The following is a 19,369-nucleotide window of genomic DNA, read 5'->3' as shown; positions in this document are numbered from 1 at the left end:
GATGACGTGGTCAATTGAGTCCTACTCGGGAAAATAACGTCGGACGTGACAGACCCACGTGTACATTATAAAGTTCGTAAAAAAACAACATATAAGAGAGTTATGTTAATTTGTGACAAATTGTACTATTTATTTATAATTTATGACTTTTATTCAACAAACAAAATATCGTGACATATTGATGACATAACCAAGTCTGTCAAAATAAATTCACGTAAACAATTTAAAAAGGTGAGATTTCATGGGCAGTGAAATGCTGCAGCAGCGAGCAGCAGTTTAGTAATTTCTTAGAAAATTCCTAGGAAATTACTAAACTTTCCTAAAAATTACTAAACTTTTCTAGAAATTACTTAGTAATTTCTAGGAAATTACTAAACTGCTGCTCGCTGCGTCGCGTTATCACAAGTTAACTAATCAAAACATCCCATTTTATTACATTGCTTGTGACGGGATGTTAAGATAACCAATCTTAACGACGGACGACACGACGCGTGACGCGCTCAGTGGAAACTCAGCCTAAGTGTTTACGCATTTACATAAAGTATTATGTAAAGCGATTTTTTTCCTTTTAACAGTTGGCTACTGTTTGAGTCTTGACATTGGTAGATTTGACGCCAATGTAAACGCACTTACCGGCCGAAGATTTACCCGCCGAATTCAAATAAAAATTATTTATTTATATTTTAAACAAAAAAATATATATTCAAATAAAAAGTAAATCAATTATTAAGAATGTACAAACGATGTACAAATGATGTACAAACGATTAAGCACAATAAACTGTGATTTATCATTATTTTTGAAATAATGAGGGGCTAACTTTTATTGGTCTTGTTAGTAAAACTTTTTTATTTTTTTTTAAATTAACTAAGAATGTACAAACACTAAAAATCATAGTACATTCATGTACAAACGACGTACAATCCGAATATATTAATATTTTTGTATTTTGTCGTAGATGAGGGGCTAAATATATGGACCTCCGTACCTGCCATGTTTATATTACCAACAGCCTCTTTCAGAGCAGAAGATTCCTTCCTTATCGACGCTAAAGGCGAAGCCAAGAGTGATAACAGTAAAACTGGAGACGATAGACCAGACAATGACGATGATTTTTTCTTTTGATACCCCAGAAAATGTGCACCAGCACCCTCGTCCCTTTTCCTTTTCAGATATGGCGTCAACGAGCAATCAGAATTGCACCTGTGTCTTCCCAATGCCACCGCATTTAATAGCCTACCTCTTTTGGGTTTTGTTGTATTCTTCTTTTGTTCACTATTTCTTGGAGAAGAGGTAACAGGCGTCGACCACGCTTCCTGGTTAGTTATAGGCAATTTCTCTGGCTCGGCCGAGTGGCGAGCATTACTTTCCAAAGCAAGGTTAAACTCAGGAGAAAACAATCGTTCTTGGTCGCTCATTGAGCCACATAACCCTTACGGAAAGAAACTACAGCGGATTACAGAAAATTATATTACAGGAACTACATAAAAGTATTACACAAAATTACAGACTGAAGTATTGTAATATACTGTAATATTTTCGTACTATACGCTCGGATTACAGGAAAATATTACAGGATTACAGGACTACAAGATTGCAGTCCTCTTAATACTAGAGGACACTGATTTCCGATATTCACCCGGCATAAAAAAAATTATTTTTTTCTTAGTTTTATTACTTTTTTATAACTAAATTTGTTTCTTAAGATGCAGTCTATGATTATAAATATTTTCTTGTATTTGAAAAACACACTTACCTTGGTGGGATTCGAACTCGGGACCTCGGGACCTCTGGATCGTGAGCCAACTGCCTTACGTGGTAGACTACTTCTTAATTTGATGTAAGTGTTATATATAGTCTACATATGTCATAACCAGCACAAATATATAATTTTTCAAAAATCATCTTAAGAAACAAATTCAGTTTAAAAAGAGTAATAAAATTTTTAATTGAATATATGATATAATATTTCTTAAAGTCGGGTGAATGTCAGAAACCAGTGCCGGCTCATTATGAAATCTATATATATATAAATGTATGTATGTATGTATGTATGTATGTATGTATGTCCTTTATACACTCTTGAACTATTCGACCGAATTTTTACCAAAAGTATATGAAATAGGGTTGGCTTTCTGTAACTTGAATGGATTTTGATGGCTCATATTGAATTGAGGTACAGCCATGATCACGAGGTAAGCGGTTCAATTGTGTAGTGAGATCTCGAAAGGGATGACGCTGATGTACGTCAATAACATATCGATGGTCATGCATTGCAAGAGAGATGTTTTCATTATTTTCTATAGCCAAAGGTATTGCAGAAGATCGTAGCACTCTGGACCCATCTGCACGTACTTTTTCCCATTGTGATGCATCAAAATGATTCTGAAATTGTGCCAAAATTAATCAATGCATCATGTGTAAATATGTCACATATGCGAGGAGTAATAAAAATATCTCACCTCACAAATGTAGCTGGAGACTCCAGGATACCATAATGTCTGTCCAATCCTCGACATCCAAACAGAACGTCTTTCAGGATCTTTAGGAAAGCAAAAGAGCTGCTTTCCCTGTCCCACCCGAACATTGCAGCCCTTTACTACACACGTACGGACCATTTCAACTGCATATAAAAAAACAGTAGTATGATTACAGTCTTATAAGATTTTAATGTAAGTAAATAATTAGGTAATAAACATTATACATTAAGTAATGACAATGCAGAGACACAAACTAACCTTATATTAAATCTGTTCAATGTTTATAATATGATATGTTAACTGACATTGGAAAAAGGGACCCATAATAATATAATAATATTACATATACTACGTTTACGCGAGCGTTACTTCTGTAGTAACTTACGATATATCACTCGTTTACGCGGAGTAAATTATCGTAAGTTACTACAAAATCCCGTTTACGCGAAGGAATTATCATAAGTTACTACAGAAGTAACGCTCGCGTAAACGTAGTAATATTCATATATTACATATTACGTAAAATAAGATTTTACCTTATAATTTCTAAGTCTCCTTCTGTATGTATGTACGTAGCACTGCATAGCTCGCTGTTGTATATGGAGCCTTACATTGCCATTGGTACACAAAATGGCGACTAAACCACGTGACTCAGTTGACCAATCAAAAGGAGTTCGCTAATGTCGCTTCTCTGATTATAGGACTCTACACACATCAAGACTGTCATTATTCTATTATTCTGTCAATAGACCTATTTGTAATGAGCCGGCACTGGTTTCTGACATTCACCCGACATTAAGAAAAAATTATATTCGTATATCCGATTTGAAATTTTATTACTTTTTTTAAACTAAATTTGTTTCTTAAGAATTTTTGAAAAATTATATATTTGTGCTGGTTATGACACATGTAGACTATATATAACACTTACATCAAATTAAGAAGTAGTCTACCACGTAAGACGGTTGGCTCACGATCCAGAGGTCCCGAGTTCGAATCCCATTAAGGTAAGTGTGTTTTTCAAGTACGAGAAAATATTTATAATCATAGGTTGCATCTTAAGAAACAAATTTAGTTAAAAAGTAGTAATAAAATTTCAAAATAAATATATTTTTTTTTTATGTCGGGTGAATTTCCTCATTAGAGTTCAAATTGACATCGATTCGACATTGTTTCGACATTGATTCGATTGCTATATTTTTCATAAATATCAAATAATTCTTCAAACAAAGAGGTTGGAATCCCTCCGTTTGCAGACTCTATTATGACATCAAAAAACGTTATAAAAGCGCTCTAGTTATCATACGAAATATATCGATTTTTCAAAGATTTCGATATCGATGAATGTCAAAGCTGTGACCACCTGAATACCGAAATTGATGTGAAGATCGATTTTATATTGATATCGAGATTTCGATATCTAATCGACGTCGATCCGATGTATCATTTCTCACTGGGTTAGATGTGAATAATAAGAGGTCGAAAGAAGGAGTAAAATTTCGACTCGGGTAACCAATTAGAATGATTCCGTTGCGTGTTTTCACATCTGGGTTCTCCATGGCGATTATTTTTCGGAACGAAATTCATGCATGTGCGTAATTCAAATATCTGGCGGTCACTGGCGGTTAAAGAGAAGTTGTGATACGTTGTATTTATATATTTATTTTGATTGAAAAAAGGGGAATATAATGTCATCTGCTGTAAGTATTGTAATTATGAGATACGTATGCTAAGTTATGTTATATTAGGTTATAATGTTGATATATTGATGGTCTAGCATACATTTCTAGCCTAACATACATATACAATATGCTTATAACAGTTTCAATGTGCGTAAAATTCAATTACTTTAATTATGTATATGATGTTATTTATTTATTATTAGACAGCAAAATGTGATTACTGTGGATGGTTGTTGAAAATGGATGTTATTTTGAAACATTCCTGTTTTGGTCTTTTCAACGCTGCATGTCAGATTCTAAGCGTGGATGAGGCTGAAAAAATTGTTATGACAGGTATGAAAAATTTTGTATATAGTGTATTTATGTAGTATTATATATAATATTTTTATGCAATGTAAACAGTACGAAATTTTCGTTACAATCAATAGTGAGTTTCCATTCTTATTGTTTAGATATCAATTTGATGGAGACAACAGGGGATGAAAGCCTAAATGATGTAACAGGGAATGAAAATAATGCTTCAGAACCACAAGAAGTAGATGAAGAGCTGATAAGTATAGTTCAACTACGACCAGCCTTGTATGATCCTTGTATATCACTTCAAGAAAGAACTAAATTAAAGAAAAAAGATCTATGGCAGGAAGTCAGTAATTGTCTAGGAGGTAAACTTATGATTCAACATTATCATTACATTCTTTTTATAAACATGTTTTTTTTTAAATTAATATTTTAGGAGCATATTCACCTATTAGCGCCGAAAAAAGATGGCAATATTTAAGAGATTGTTATACAAAAGCTAGGAGGAATTTTAAGAAAATACAGAGCACTGAAAAAAGGAGTGGTGCCGCAGGTACTTCCATAAATGAAAGAAATAAACCATCTTTCCGCTATTACGATGCAATGAGTTTTCTTAATGATACATTAGAATATGAAGAGTAAGTTATATTGAATGTGTTAAATGACATGTCGAATAATAACAACTTTTATTTTCTATTTTTTTTTCCAGAACATGTACATCTTTAAGATTTCCAAACAGGAAAGATACAGCTCAAGTAACGAATAACCTTCCTGTTCCTTAACCTTCCTGTTCAAATTCACCTATAGCTATGAATGACAGCAACGATTTAGAAAACAGGCCACCTTTAACGCCATCACCGGGTATCTCTGTAGCGACTTCATCTTTGCGAAGTTCGTGTTTAAAATAAATACACACACACACACACACATTAATATGAGGATATTAGAGTTTTTAATAATTTAATCTACTGTTTGGTTTCAGAAAGACAACATTCAAATAACATCGACGAAGTAGATAGAGCTTTTTTACCTTAAGCACGAATATTCAACCCAATCCTATATGGGTGTTTCTACGTAAATAGCGTTTTTTACTGTCCAAGCTTGTTATATGTTCATGATTGAGAGGAGGGTAAGCAAGCGTTGTGAAAGTTCACTACTGCATCGTATTTGAAGTATCGCACAATAATCTGTTAATTGGGGAGTGGCTTATCCAATGGAAACATGCAGAAACTCCTAAAATTTGTCAGTTACCTGGCCTGTCCATTGTCGAAAATTCTCTATTCCAGTTACACTTACTCCCTCCAATTGCAAACTCAATTGAAAATTCCCCATGTTCATTCAATCATAATATAGAACTAAGATTTTAACATCATTATTAAACATAAATCTCCCTTTGGAACCGAAAAAACCGGCTTCAAACTTGGTCCGGACATATGGAGTAAAATTGCACATTTTGAATTTTACCGCGGTTCCGCCATGTTGCATCGATTCAATGGGAGTCTGGTGTAGAGATTTCAAGAATTGGACATCAGGTGTGTTGTTTACATTGTTGGTGGTTGGTTGTTTTGAGCGTGATACAATCGTAATCGTGTATTTCACTTGAGAAAAGGTATGTCATAAAATTACGCGTCATTTGCCTGGCACATCTTTTTTTATTATATCGCAGTAAATTTTTCCTTCTAGTGGTAAAATTCTGATGATATTCGGTAGGCTAAACTTGATTTTTAATGGAAATTGGTTTACGTCAATTCAGGAGAAAGTGAGATTAATTTAACCATGAAATGTCAGTCTACTGGCATGTCATTCACCTGGCCATTCATGGGTTTGACGTTGAAATAAAATCAAACACGGTAAAAAACGTTGAAATAAAATCAAACACGGTAAAATACGGCGAAATAAAATCAAATACGGTAAAATACAGCGAAATAAAATCAAATACGGTACAAATACGAAAATGGTAAACCGGCATTTATCAAATTGAATTTTTTTGCTAATTGTGAATTTATCTCGGGAATAAGTAATTTTAGGAATTTTTTTGACATTTCCTCTCAAAATCACTCATTGTTGAGGTAATTCAATATTTTACTAGACATGCAAAGTCGACTCATTACCGCACTTTACCAGATCACTGATGAATAAGCCATTACTTTCAGGTTTTTGATGTTGTAGTACGCTGGCTTTCAGGGTGTTTCTGCTTCTATATTCACTCAAAAACAGGAAAAAAAAAATTTTTTTAGGTATGTTTGAAATTGAGAGATTTGCAATCTGAAAAAACGCTATTTACGTAGAAACACCCATATATTGATGGGTTTATGTTACGACTGGCAGAAGGAATGCGTCGACTTCCCTACAGGAAAAGATCACAGTTAGAGTTGGAGTTTTTAATAAAATTGCGTGAAATGGAGGAAAGATTGGGACTATTAAATAATTAAGAGGATATCTGTTATATCATATATTATATTATACTTAAAGTTTTACAAAAAAATATTGTAGACGTTATAAAATAATGAATCTATAAATTAATTTTAAAAAATCATTGTGTAATGCCTTCTCTCATTGCTGTTCTATGGCTCCAGCCACTCCATTATCATTTTCATAAGAAATACTTTTGCTATTTTCGCTTTCATTTTTTTATTTCTATAAAATAAAACATACTTATAAACAAAATATAATGTACTATTTTTATTATATACTGTCTTTAACAAATTAAAACTACTATAAGCATATTGTATATTTAATCGACTATAATTGGCCAAAATTTTCACAATTACACGACGTTTCGACCCAAGCTTCGGGTCCTTCTCAAGTAATCTAACAACAAACAATTATAAAAATCGCAGCGTCAATACAGCGGGTCAAAACATGTACGGAATTTAAATCGTGAGTAACACTTAAAAATACCTGATGAGGAAAACGTGCCATTATCAAACAATTCTCAGTCAACAAGTCGTGAAATTTTGATAGAAAAGTCACAGAGTGCTATAAAATAAATTTGTCAGTAAGTTGTCAAAAAAGTAAAAAGGAACACGAACAAAGAAAAAACTTAGTTACACAGAGAAAGTTTTCCAAAGGCACCGGTTCGTATCATGCTCGTTGAGTTAACGAAGTATCGTCAGAACGGCACAGCAATTACATGTTTATGCGATGGAAGTCGGAAACGAACTGAACATATCGCGTCATGTAGTTGAGAACAGATCGAAAGGGACGGAGCGGGTGACCCCAATACAAATTATAAACAAGAGATGACGTTGTCATAAATAGGGTTTAAGTTGTCCGTATCTTTCTGTAAATTAATGGTATCGGAATATTTTTTGATGAGAAACATTTCAGCGATTTCTCTTTTTTTAGTATTTTTTTCTTTATGAAGTATTTCAACTTCAGACCATTTAAATTCGTGGCCGAGAGAAACGCGGTGCTTGCTGACCACAGAATGCTGATGATCAATCTTTTTTATATCATTGAAATGTTCCGTGACGCGAGTTTTCAAGTATCGCTTCGTTTGACCAATATAGGAAGCACAACAATCGTTACAGTTGATTCTATAAACCACCTCAGTAGACTGGTTTTTATCGAGACGAAAACACGCAATGGAATCATTCTGATTGGTTAGCTCCCCACCATCCCACCTTTCCGATTCTGTTTTCCGATAATTCCGATGTCCATGGGACAGCACCCTAAGGGTGCCGTCCCATGCGAACGGAATTTCGGAAAACGGAATCTCGGAATCATTCTGATTGGTTAGCCTCATGGGGTACAGTACAAGCCCTATGAGGCTAACCAATCAGAATGATTCCGAGATTCCGTTTTCCGAAATTCCGTCCTGCATGGGACGGCATCCTAAAGGTGGAAGCACATAAAATTGCAGGAGCCATGAGCAGAATGCAGAAGCCATATGCGCATGCGCTACCCTTACGAAAAAGTAGTACTAGCAATCAGTACTCAGTACTGAGTGAACAGTACTCGTAGTATTGAGAGTATTAGTATGTTAATACTCATGAATACTGCAGAATGGTCGGTACTGTGTCTGTCAGTGCCTACAGTACTGGCAGTACCACAAGCAATAATACTCATTAGTACTCCAAAGTATTGAAGTGGTCAGTACTTTATCAGATTAATATTCGGAGAACTATTATGATAGTACTGCCAGTACTGTAAGAAACTAATAGGCACAGATTATTGATAAATTGGTTCTCTAGCACAGTCTTGGTTTTTCAATTGACCAAAGATTTGTAATAAACAGGATTTAAACAGATCTCTTCTACGTGTCACAGGGTACCCTACCTTTCACATTACATGTCACAGTGTACCCTACGCTATGGCTCAATCGACCCCACGCGTGGGGTCCACTGTGACAAACGCAGCATTTCGAAATATCATTATTTTTGCAAAATATTTCTGAAAATTTACTTCTTAAATCATTTACAAACAAATTTTATTATATTAAACATCGAATAGTCTCATTTATATTATAATGAAGTTATTAAAATTTTTAAATTCACATTTTTAATGTGATTTGAAAAAACGTGGTTCAAGGGTGCCCACTCTCCCCTACTGCGCCTGTACCATACGTTAGTATCTCACGATTATTTGATAAGTACTAAAAGAGTACTGAAGGGAGTACTGGTGGGAGTACCCAGATAACACACAATATTGTATAAATATGTTATGCTGCGTCAAATATTCTGTTAAGAGAATATTCCCTTACGGAAAGAAACTACAGCGGATTACAGAAAATTATATTACAGGAACTACATAAAAGTATTACACAAAATTACAGACTGAAGTATTGTAATATACTGTAATATTTTCGTACTATACGCTCGGATTACAGGAAAATATTACAGGATTACAGGACTACAAGATTGCAGTCCTCTTAATACTAGAGGACACTGATTTCCGATATTCACCCGGCATAAAAAAAAATTATTTTTTTCTTAGTTTTATTACTTTTTTATAATTAAATTTGTTTCTTAAGATGCAGTCTATGATTATAAATATTTTCTTGTATTTGAAAAACACACTTACCTTGGTGGGATTCGAACTCGGGACCTCGGGACCTCTGGATCGTGAGCCAACTGCCTTACGTGGTAGACTACTTCTTAATTTGATGTAAGTGTTATATATAGTCTACATATGTCATAACCAGCACAAATATATAATTTTTCAAAAATCATCTTAAGAAACAAATTCAGTTTAAAAAGAGTAATAAAATTTTTAATTGGATATATGATATAATATTTCTTAAAGTCGGGTGAATATCAGAAACCAGTGCCGGCTCATTATGAAATTACTTATAAAATATGAAATTAAAAAATAATAAAATGTGGTTAAAAAGTGATACATTAAATCTAATAAATTTCAAACAATATTTATAGAAATAATTTATATATATACAGCTGCATTGAAGTAAAAGTATACTATATATGGAGGTGGAGGGGTAAAAACCACAGTCGTGTAACTCAAATTTTTAAAAATATTTTCTCGTGTGCATAGATGCAATCTGTACAATATATAAATTGCATCTATGCACACGAGAAAATATTTTTAAAAATTTGACTTACACCACTGTGGTTTTTACCCCTCCATATATGATAAGACTCGCTATTTCAAATTTTATGGATTACTGGTAGCATTACGTTTAATACACATGTGTAGTAGTGTATTACACATTTTGTAGATTACATGTGTAGTCTACTACACAAGTCACTTACCACACGTGTAGTATATTACACATATAATGGATTACACGTGTAGTCTACTACACAAGTCACTTACCACACGTGTAGTATATTACATATATAGTGGATTACACGTGTAGTGGATTTCACTCTTCATGATTAGACGTGTATTCCATATTACAGGGATTTCACGCACTAAGTAATTACAGCGTGTAATAACTACAGATTATTGTGTTCCTTTCTGTGATAACTACAGGTGGTCCTGTAGTAACTACACAAGTGTAATATTTACTGGCTGTAGTTTCTTTCCGTAAGGGTTCTCAACGAAATCATCTATAAATGTTAATAGAATATTTTCGTTTTAAAGAATGTTCTATAAATGTACTGGAAATATTATAAAATTGTCAGTAGAAATATTCTGTTAGTATATTCTATAAATATTATAGAGTGTAACAAAACTAATCAAATTAAGCGGCGAAGTCGAACTACTACAGCGCCGCGCCACTCCGCGAGCACGTACCACGTACTAGAAACAATAATAAAGAACGCGCGCGCGCTGTGGAACGCTGGTCGTTGGGCACCGTGGCGTGAACAGGCCTGTTGTAACGTAAAGTAGGTATAATTTGCATCTTATGCATTTTTCTTGTCTCTTGGCGTTTTCGACCGAGGTGGGTTTCAATCCGGGTTTCAACGAAATCGAGCATTTATTCGTCAACGCGGGCGAAATGACCAGTAGATGCTCGATTTCGCTTGTAACTGGTTGAAACCCGGACTGAAACCCACCTCGGTCGAAAACGCTATCTCTGAGAAAATAATATACTTTTTATATTATAATAATTTTATATTTTTATTCAGATTCAGATCGAGTGATAAAAGTGTGCAATTAGGCATCTGCGACTACACAATCATTTACAGAGGTTATAAATTTTTTGTTTAGATAAAGTTTATATATGTAATACGTTCATGTATTACTATAACATAATAAAAATATGTGTTATAATAAACGTACAGAATTTACGCAATTATATATAATGTTATTTGTATAATTTTCCATCATATAATCCATATTTATATACAATCTAAATTGTACAGCGTGTTTTAATAATGAAAAATAGATTGAAAGAATATTCTGTATTATATTCAAGGAATATGAAAAGAAGCTTTTTAAAACTATCTGAATAATGTTTATAGAATGTTCCAGAAATATGTCATCCAAATCGTACAGCAGATGTTTATGCAAATATATATTTTAGGAAAAAAAGTAAGAAAAGGTAAAAGTGAGAATCAAAATGTTTTATCATATATACCTATATATATATATATATGATAAAACATTTTAATTCTCACTTTATACCTTTCCTTACTTTCTTTCCTATCAAAATATATATTTATATAAACATCTGCTGTACGATTTGGATGACGTATTTTTGGAACATTCTATAAACACTATTCAGATAGTTTTAAAAGTATTGGATGAGTATTGGATGAGTACTGGGAAGGAGTACTGACGAAGTCAGTATGGTCGAATTTAGTAGTACTTGAGTATTTATGTCTCCAGTACTTTCACCAATACTTTTTCCAGTATTAAAACCAGTACTAATTTTTCATAAAGGTATGGTATCTGTAGAGCTCTACAAATACCATAGCGTTCTGCATTCTGCCCATGGCTCCTGCAATTTTATGTGCTTCCACCTTAAGGGTGTCGGAAAACGGAATCGGAAAGGTGGGATGGTGGGGAGCTAACCAATCAGAATGATTCCGTTGCGTGTTTTCACATCTGGGCTTCCCATGGCGATCATTTTTCGGAACGGAATTCATGCATGTGCGTAATAATTCAAATATCTGGCGGTCACTGGCGGTTAAAGAGTGTTGTGATAAGTTGCTGTTGTATTTATATATTTGTTTTGATTGAAAAAGGGGAATATAATGTCATCTGCTGTAATTATGAGATACGTATAATGTTATGTTAGGTTATAATGTTTATATATTGATGGTCTAGCATACATTTCTAGCCTAACATACATATACAATATGCTTATAGTAGTTTCAATTTGTTAAAGACAGTATATAATAAAAATAGTACATTATATTTTGTTTATATTGTTCTATGGCTCCAGCCACTCCATTATCATAAGAAATAATTTTGCTGTTTTCGCTTTCATTTTTTCATTTCTATAAAATAAAACATATAAACAAAATATAATGTACTATTTTTATTACAATATATACTGTCTTTAACAAATTGAAACTACTATAACCATATTGTACATGTATGTTAGGCTAGAAATGTATGCTAGATCATCAATATATAAACATTATAACCTAATATAACATTACGTATCTCATAATTACAATACTTACAGCAGATGACATTATATTCCCCTTTTTCAATCAAAACAGATATATAAATACAACAGCAACTTATCACAACACTCTTTAACCGCCAGTGACCGCCAGATATTTGAATTATTACGCACATGCATGAATTCCGTTCCGAAAAATGATCGCCATGGGGAACCCAGATGTGAAAACACGCAACGGAATCGTTCTGATTGGTTAGCTCCCAACCATCCCACCTTTCCGATTCCCTGCTGAAAATGACCGATTGAATCCGATTGGTTCCGCATTAAATTTGGTGAAATTGAATCGAAATGAATGCGTTTTCAATCCGGTTAATCGGATGCCCGATTGGAAGTGAATCGGTTTTAATAACAAATCAATCGGAATCGTTTTTAATTCGGCATTTCCGGATTGATCTGAATCCGCCGTTATCGGTTTCAATCGTATTAATGCCAATTCATTTTAATCGGGTGAATAAAGTGACCAAACGAATCGTATTGAATCCGCATCAATCGTAAAATTTTAATACAACACCGGAATCGAATTTAATGCGATATTTCCGGATTCATCTGAATCCGACTGAATCGGTTTCAATCGTATTAATGCCAATCCATTTTAAGCGGGTAAATAAAATGACCACATGAATCCTATTGAATCCGCATCAATCGTGAAATTTTAATACAACACCGGAATCGGATTTAATGCGATATTTCCGGATTCATCTGAATCCGACTCAATCGGTTTCAATCGTATCTGCGCTTAATCCATTTAAATCGGGTAATTAAAGTAGCTATGTGAATCGGATTAAATCCGCCTTAATCATTAAAATTGTATACAACACATAATTTTTACGTAATAGAGTTTTTACTACAGGATTTCCTTTTGGTAAAGTCATGAGTTCTATATTTGCAAAACTGTAAAATGTTTTTATTTAAATAAATACTGCACATTGTAATAAATTCGTAGTACAAAGAATGGAATTATAATAAAGTAATAAATAATCCTGTTTATATATCCGGAATTCAAGGATTCTATCAGTTTGAATCGGTCAGTTAATCCGTATAAATCATTATAATTTCGTGATTTCGGGGTTCATGAAATCATAACGATTTAAACGATTGACTAACAAGGGAACCTCGCGAAGTGGAAAATTCTGATTTTAATGAAACTTTCCACACATGTAGGAGGAGTAAAAAGATGAATTTAGATATTTTTTGTAGCGGCCCAAAAACGGTTTTAAGGGGTGAAACCACTGCTCATATGTAGAGCGGTTTTTTGCTTTTCTCGATATATTTCGAAAAATATTCGAGATATCAAAAAATGTTTCAAATAAAAGTTTTATAGTAAAATCTCCTCTATTCAACAACATTAACAAAATTTTGAAAAAAAAGTTTTGTTTAAAAAATTATTTTTAAAAAATATTATATTAATGTTTTTGAATAGAGGAGATTTTACTATAAAACTTTTATTTTAAACATTTTTTGATATCTCAAATATTTTTCGAGATATATCGAGAAAAGCAAAAAACCGCTCTACATATGAGCAGTGGTTTCACCCCTTAAAACCGTTTTTGGGCCGCTACAAAAAATATCTAAATTCATCTTTTTACTCCCCCTACATGTGTGGAAAGTTTCATTAAAATCAGAATTTTCCACTTCGCGAGGTTCCCTTGTAAGACCGATTCAAACCGATAGAAAACGAGTGAAATTACATCCTTGAGTACGAATCCGTTTCAATCGTTTCCAATCGGTATAATTGTTATGAAATCATGACGATTCAAACCAATAGGAACCGATTGAAATTACATCGTTAATTGATTACGAATCCGTTTCAATCGGTTTCGATCGGTGTAATCGTTACGAAATCATAACGATTCAAACCGATAGGAACCGATTGAAATTACATCGTTGAATACCAATCCGTTTCAATCGTTTTCAATCAGTGTAATCGTTTATAAAATCATAACGATTCAAATCGATAGAATTCGATTGAAATTACATCCTTGAATACCAATCCGTTTCAATCGTTTTCAGTCGGTGTAATCGTTATAAATCCGTGATTTCCGGATCAAGAATCCAGATTCATGCGGATTCAAAATTTTTAATCGGATTCAATCGGTCATTTTTAGCAGGGTTCCGTTTTCCGATAATTCCGTGTCCATGCCCTTACGAAAAAGTAGTACTAGCAATCAGTACTCAGTACTGAGTGAACAGTACTCGTAGTATTGAGAGTATTAGTATGTTAATACTCATGAATACTGCAGAATGATCGGTACTGTGTCTGTCAGTGCTTACAGTACTGGCAGTACTACAAGCAATAATACTCATTAGTACTCCAAAGTATTGAAGTAGTCAGTACTTTATCAGATTAATATTCGGAGTACTATCATGATAGTACTGCCAGTACTGTAAGAAACTAATAGGCACAGATTATTGATAAATTGGTTCTCTAGCACAGTCTTGGTTTTTCAATTGACCAAAGATTTGTAATAAACAGGATTTAAACAGATCTCTTCTACGTGTCACAGGGTACCCTACCTTTCACATTACATGTCACAGTGTACCCTACGCTATGGCTCAATCGACCCCACGCGTGGGGTCCACTGTGACAAACGCAGCATTTCGAAATATCATTATTTTTGCAAAATATTTCTGAAAATTTACTTTTTAAATTATTTACAAACAAAGTTTATTATATTAAACATCGAATAGCCTCATTTATATTATGATGAAGTTATTAAAATTTTTAAATTCACATTTTTAATGTGATTTAAAAAAACGTGGTTCAAGGGTGCCCACTCTCCCCTACTGCGCCTGTACCATACATTAGTATCTCACGATTATTTGATAAGTACTAAAAGAGTACTAAAGGGAGTACTGGAGGGAGTACTGGAGGGAGTACTGATGGGAGTACTGGGGGAATACTGGAGGGAGTACTGAATGAGTATTGGATGAGTACTGGGAAGGAGTACTGACGAAGTCAGTATGGTCGAATTTAGTAGTACTTTGAGTACTTATGTCTCCAGTACTTTCACCAATACTTTTTCCAGTATTAAAACCAGTACTACTTTTTCATAAGGGTGGGACAGCACCCTAATGGTGCGATTCCATGGTACGGAACGTATGCGCAATGCGGAATTGGCGGAACGCTCGTGATTGGTTCGACCTCTTTTACGTTCGTTCCGCCGACTTTTATCCGCAAGTTTTTATTTTATCCGCACGATACGTGCGGAAACTGCGGAAGCCTACTTGTGTCCTTGTGTGCGAGTGTGAAAAGACAAAATGTCAGAATCTCAACAGAGATCCGTAAGAATATTATTAAAAACTATTTAAATTTTTGGCTTTGGTGGCAATTGGTGACAATTTTGTAGGTTATGAATGGAATTCGTTAATGTGACAGACGTATTGCATGTATGTACGTGTGATTCCGTTCCGCTGAAATATAATTTTCCGTGTCCCATGGAGCGGAAAATGCGGAAGCGTAGTCTGTACGTGCCAATAATATACACTGTTCCGATAGATACAATGAAAGGATCTATGGGAAACAATCTTGTGATTGGCAAGAGTCAATTGCGCTTCCGCGAATTCCGCTCCATGGGACATCGAAAAAGATATTTCAGCGGAACGCAACTGGCGGAATATCTGCGATTGGACAGACTTCATTCCGCCAATTCCGCATTGCGCATACGTTCCGTACCATGGGATCGCACCATAAGGGTTCGTTCCGTTTCACGCATATGCGCGCATTTTCTATAGTAAAGGCTAAACGTTAAGGCTGATTTATAGAGGCCGTAACCGTTGATTTAAGCCGTAATCTTTAAGAAATTGACCAATCACAGTCGATTATTCTTCTCACATTCGACTGTGATTGGTCAATTTCTTAAAGATTACAGCTTAAATCAACGGTTACGGCCTCTATAAATCAGCCTTTACGTATGCTATAGATAAATGCGCGCATATGCGTGAAACGGAACGGACCCTAAAGGTCGATTCAGACATAACCGTGCCGTACCCGTACCGTATTTATACCGTGCACGGACAGAAAAATTAGACAAGGATGAAGACAATAGGAATCCTTGTCTAATTTTTCTGTCCGTGCACGGTACGGATACGGTACGGGTACGGCACGGTAATGTCTGAATCGACCTTAAGTTGTCATCTTACCAACACTCTGCGTTGATTGGTCGATTCACTTATGACTTACGACTTTACGATACAACTCATTTGACCTAGTTTACATCGTGCATTTGATACGCGTATCACGTACTATATTCGTACCAAATTTGTACTAAATATTTAGTACGCACGATGTAAACACTGCCGAATCAATTTGGTACGAGCGTATTGAGGCTCTCTACACCGGACCGTTTAATACGCGTACCAAGTACTATATCCGTATCAAATCCGTATCAAATCTCGGGTTATCCCGGTGTAAACCGAAATTTGATACGAATTTGATACGGATACAGTACTTGGTACGCGTATCAAACGGTCGGTGTAAACTATATATAAATAGGAGTATCGTACTAAACTGATACGCGTACCAAATGATACAAATGACGATGTAAACGCATGAAACTCAGTTTGGAGGGAATTTAGTATTGAGCATAACCTCAATGCTAAAAACCGGTTACTTGTGACTTGTAGCTCTGTATATAATTACGTAAAAATGTCTTGTAAAAAAGGATTGAATTGGGGAGAGGAAGAAACCCGAACATTTTTAGAGTTATGTACTGACAGACAAATAATTGTATTAATGGACGGAAAAAAACATAAACATGTAGATATTTTAAACTTATTAGTAGAAGATATGGAAAAAAAAGATTTTTCTAAAACGGCCCAACAGATAAAATTGAAGTTAAAAAATTAAAAACTAGCTTATTTTAAATGTAAACGTGAAAATAATGTTAGTGGTGCAGCAAAAAAAACCTGTCCATTTTATGAACAATTAGACATTTTGTATAGTACTCGGCCAAATGTGCAAGTTCTTAACGATTCTTCAGGAATCGACACTGCTAATGTTCAAAATGAATCATGTAAGTATCATAATTAATTTATATATAAATGAAATTAGCTAATTTATGTGAAATGCTTTAAATTCTTGAATTTTTGATCTTTGAATTTGTACTCAAAGCCTCGAAAACAGTCTGAGATCCTGAGTGTATGATACAAAGTACATCTTTATCTGTTTCAAAATCTGTAATAAAAACTAATAAATAAAAGAAAGTAAAACATAAAACTTAGTTAACGTAGTATAACATCCACTCAGAATCCTAGTCCTGAAACGTTCGATAGTGTACATAATCATTATTAAAATAAAGAAATAATTAATTGAATATGATTTCAGCATGTGAATATACAGAGGATCGTTCAACTATAAATGACAGTGACATCCCAGAAGAAAGCGAGTCTAGTTCAACTATCAGCAATGAACCTCCTAGAAAAAAGAAACGTGGATTGCTTTCAGGTATAGCGCTATTAAATAATATCAAATGTTTCTGGTCAATTAGCTGCAATTTTAATGTAATACCAACTTTAAATGTATAATGTACATACATATATCGTTGATAAAATTCTACATCATATAATATATGTAGATTATTGTACATCAATGTTATGCATTATTGATATTAGCAGATAAATATAAGTATTAATATAGTTATAACATTACAGGTAGAAAAAGCTACGAAACTATTCTAGACAAGTATACAGACAATCTGATGCTATCACAACAACAACTTTTATCAGATATTATTATAAAACAAAATGACATGCAGAAAGAGATGATAAAAGTTGAAATGGAAAACCAAAGATTATGGGAGAACGAAATAATAGAGAAGGAGCATGCATTTCAAAGAGAACAGATGCAATCTTTTGTGCAAGCGTTGCAAGCAATAAATTCTCAACCTTCTCCATCAAATTATGGAATGCCACAAAATTTTCTTATGCCTCAAAATTATGGAATATTAACAAACTATAAGTTTCCACAAAATGTCAAAATTATTCCAGTATGTTTATAATAAAATTAGTCCTGTGTTAAGCGAGATTTGCGTAAGCAGCATCCGCAAACTTGACAAATTTAATCGTAAAGATTGAGGAAGGAATTGGTTAATTCCGTTAAATCTGACAAAATTGACCGTTTCTCTTCTAAACCATTACTGTTGAATTCGTTAAGTTTACGGATATAAATCACGTTTTATAGTAATATATATTAATACTTACATAATATAACATCTTGTTTAATAGATAAAAGAAGGAAGTATCATTGGGTCAAGCCAAATAAATAAATCAATGGCGTCAATATCCACATCTTCTACCAATAGACCAATGGTGTCAACATTCACATCTTCTACCATTACTGAGGAGAACAACAACGACAATTCAAAGGCATGAAAATTTTTTGAAACATACTGAGCAATACAAAAATAAAAGTATATATAAGTGGATATATTATATGAACAAAAAAGTGTTATAAAACATGTTAAGTTTAAAATTTTAATGTACTGAAACCAAATAATATATATATAACTATATATAATTATAAGTAGGCATAAGATAACTATAAGTAAGAATATAAGTATATATATTATAAGATAAACCAAAGTGTTATAAAATATATTTAGTTTAAAATTTAATAACTAATGTACTGAAATCAAAGTATTATAAATATTAAGTTTAGTAGAAGACATTTAGATACAATAAGGTAAAATGTTATTAAAATATAAACCTGTTCAAATGCATATAAAAAATATTAAATAATATAAAAAATGTTACATAAATAAATAGAAGTATTTATTAATATTTACATTTATTATATATACAATATACATATACACATATTTATTAACACACATTAGCTTAAGTAGAACTTCAACAGACAAAGTAATTCCGTT

The 19,369-nt window shown here is 33.5% G+C and overlaps 1 protein-coding gene and 1 long non-coding RNA gene across 8 annotated transcripts; one reads left to right on the top strand and one right to left on the bottom strand.

The window, feature by feature from the left end:
- Positions 1 to 1,516: 1,516 nt before the first annotated feature.
- Positions 1,517 to 18,834, bottom strand: LOC139782722 (uncharacterized). Of its 2 annotated transcripts, XR_011720968.1 has the most exons (4): positions 18,699 to 18,834; positions 3,017 to 3,185; positions 2,463 to 2,623; positions 1,517 to 2,385 (listed from the first exon to the last, which is right to left on the bottom strand). It is a non-coding gene; the product is annotated as an uncharacterized lncRNA (long non-coding RNA). The 2 variants fall into 2 exon arrangements; XR_011720969.1 differs by lacking the exons at positions 3,017 to 3,185; positions 18,699 to 18,834 and adding an exon at positions 2,739 to 2,976.
- LOC139782720 (uncharacterized) lies at positions 16,789 to 19,277 on the top strand. Of its 6 annotated transcripts, none has more exons than XR_011720965.1 (5): positions 16,789 to 16,809; positions 17,162 to 17,512; positions 17,824 to 17,943; positions 18,150 to 18,484; positions 18,723 to 19,277. XR_011720965.1 is itself a non-coding variant. In XM_071721754.1 (5 exons), the coding sequence occupies exons 1-5, from the start codon at positions 17,024 to 17,026 to the stop codon at positions 18,867 to 18,869; spliced, it is 744 nt and encodes a 247-aa protein (XP_071577855.1). In that variant the 5' UTR covers positions 16,869 to 17,023; the 3' UTR covers positions 18,870 to 19,277. The 6 variants fall into 6 exon arrangements, 1 of the variants encoding a protein (XP_071577855.1); XR_011720967.1 differs by lacking the exon at positions 16,789 to 16,809 and adding an exon at positions 16,842 to 16,860 and having other exon boundaries at positions 17,388 to 17,512; XR_011720963.1 differs by lacking the exon at positions 16,789 to 16,809 and adding an exon at positions 16,869 to 17,040.
- Positions 19,278 to 19,369: the final 92 nt, after the last annotated feature.

This window comes from Temnothorax nylanderi, unplaced genomic scaffold (genome assembly GCF_030848795.1).
Source record: "Temnothorax nylanderi isolate EJ_2023f unplaced genomic scaffold, tnyl_v1.0 TNYL_tig0435_pilon, whole genome shotgun sequence".
NCBI lineage: Eukaryota > Metazoa > Arthropoda > Insecta > Hymenoptera > Formicidae > Temnothorax > Temnothorax nylanderi.
This window is presented reverse-complemented; position numbering and strand designations above follow the sequence as displayed.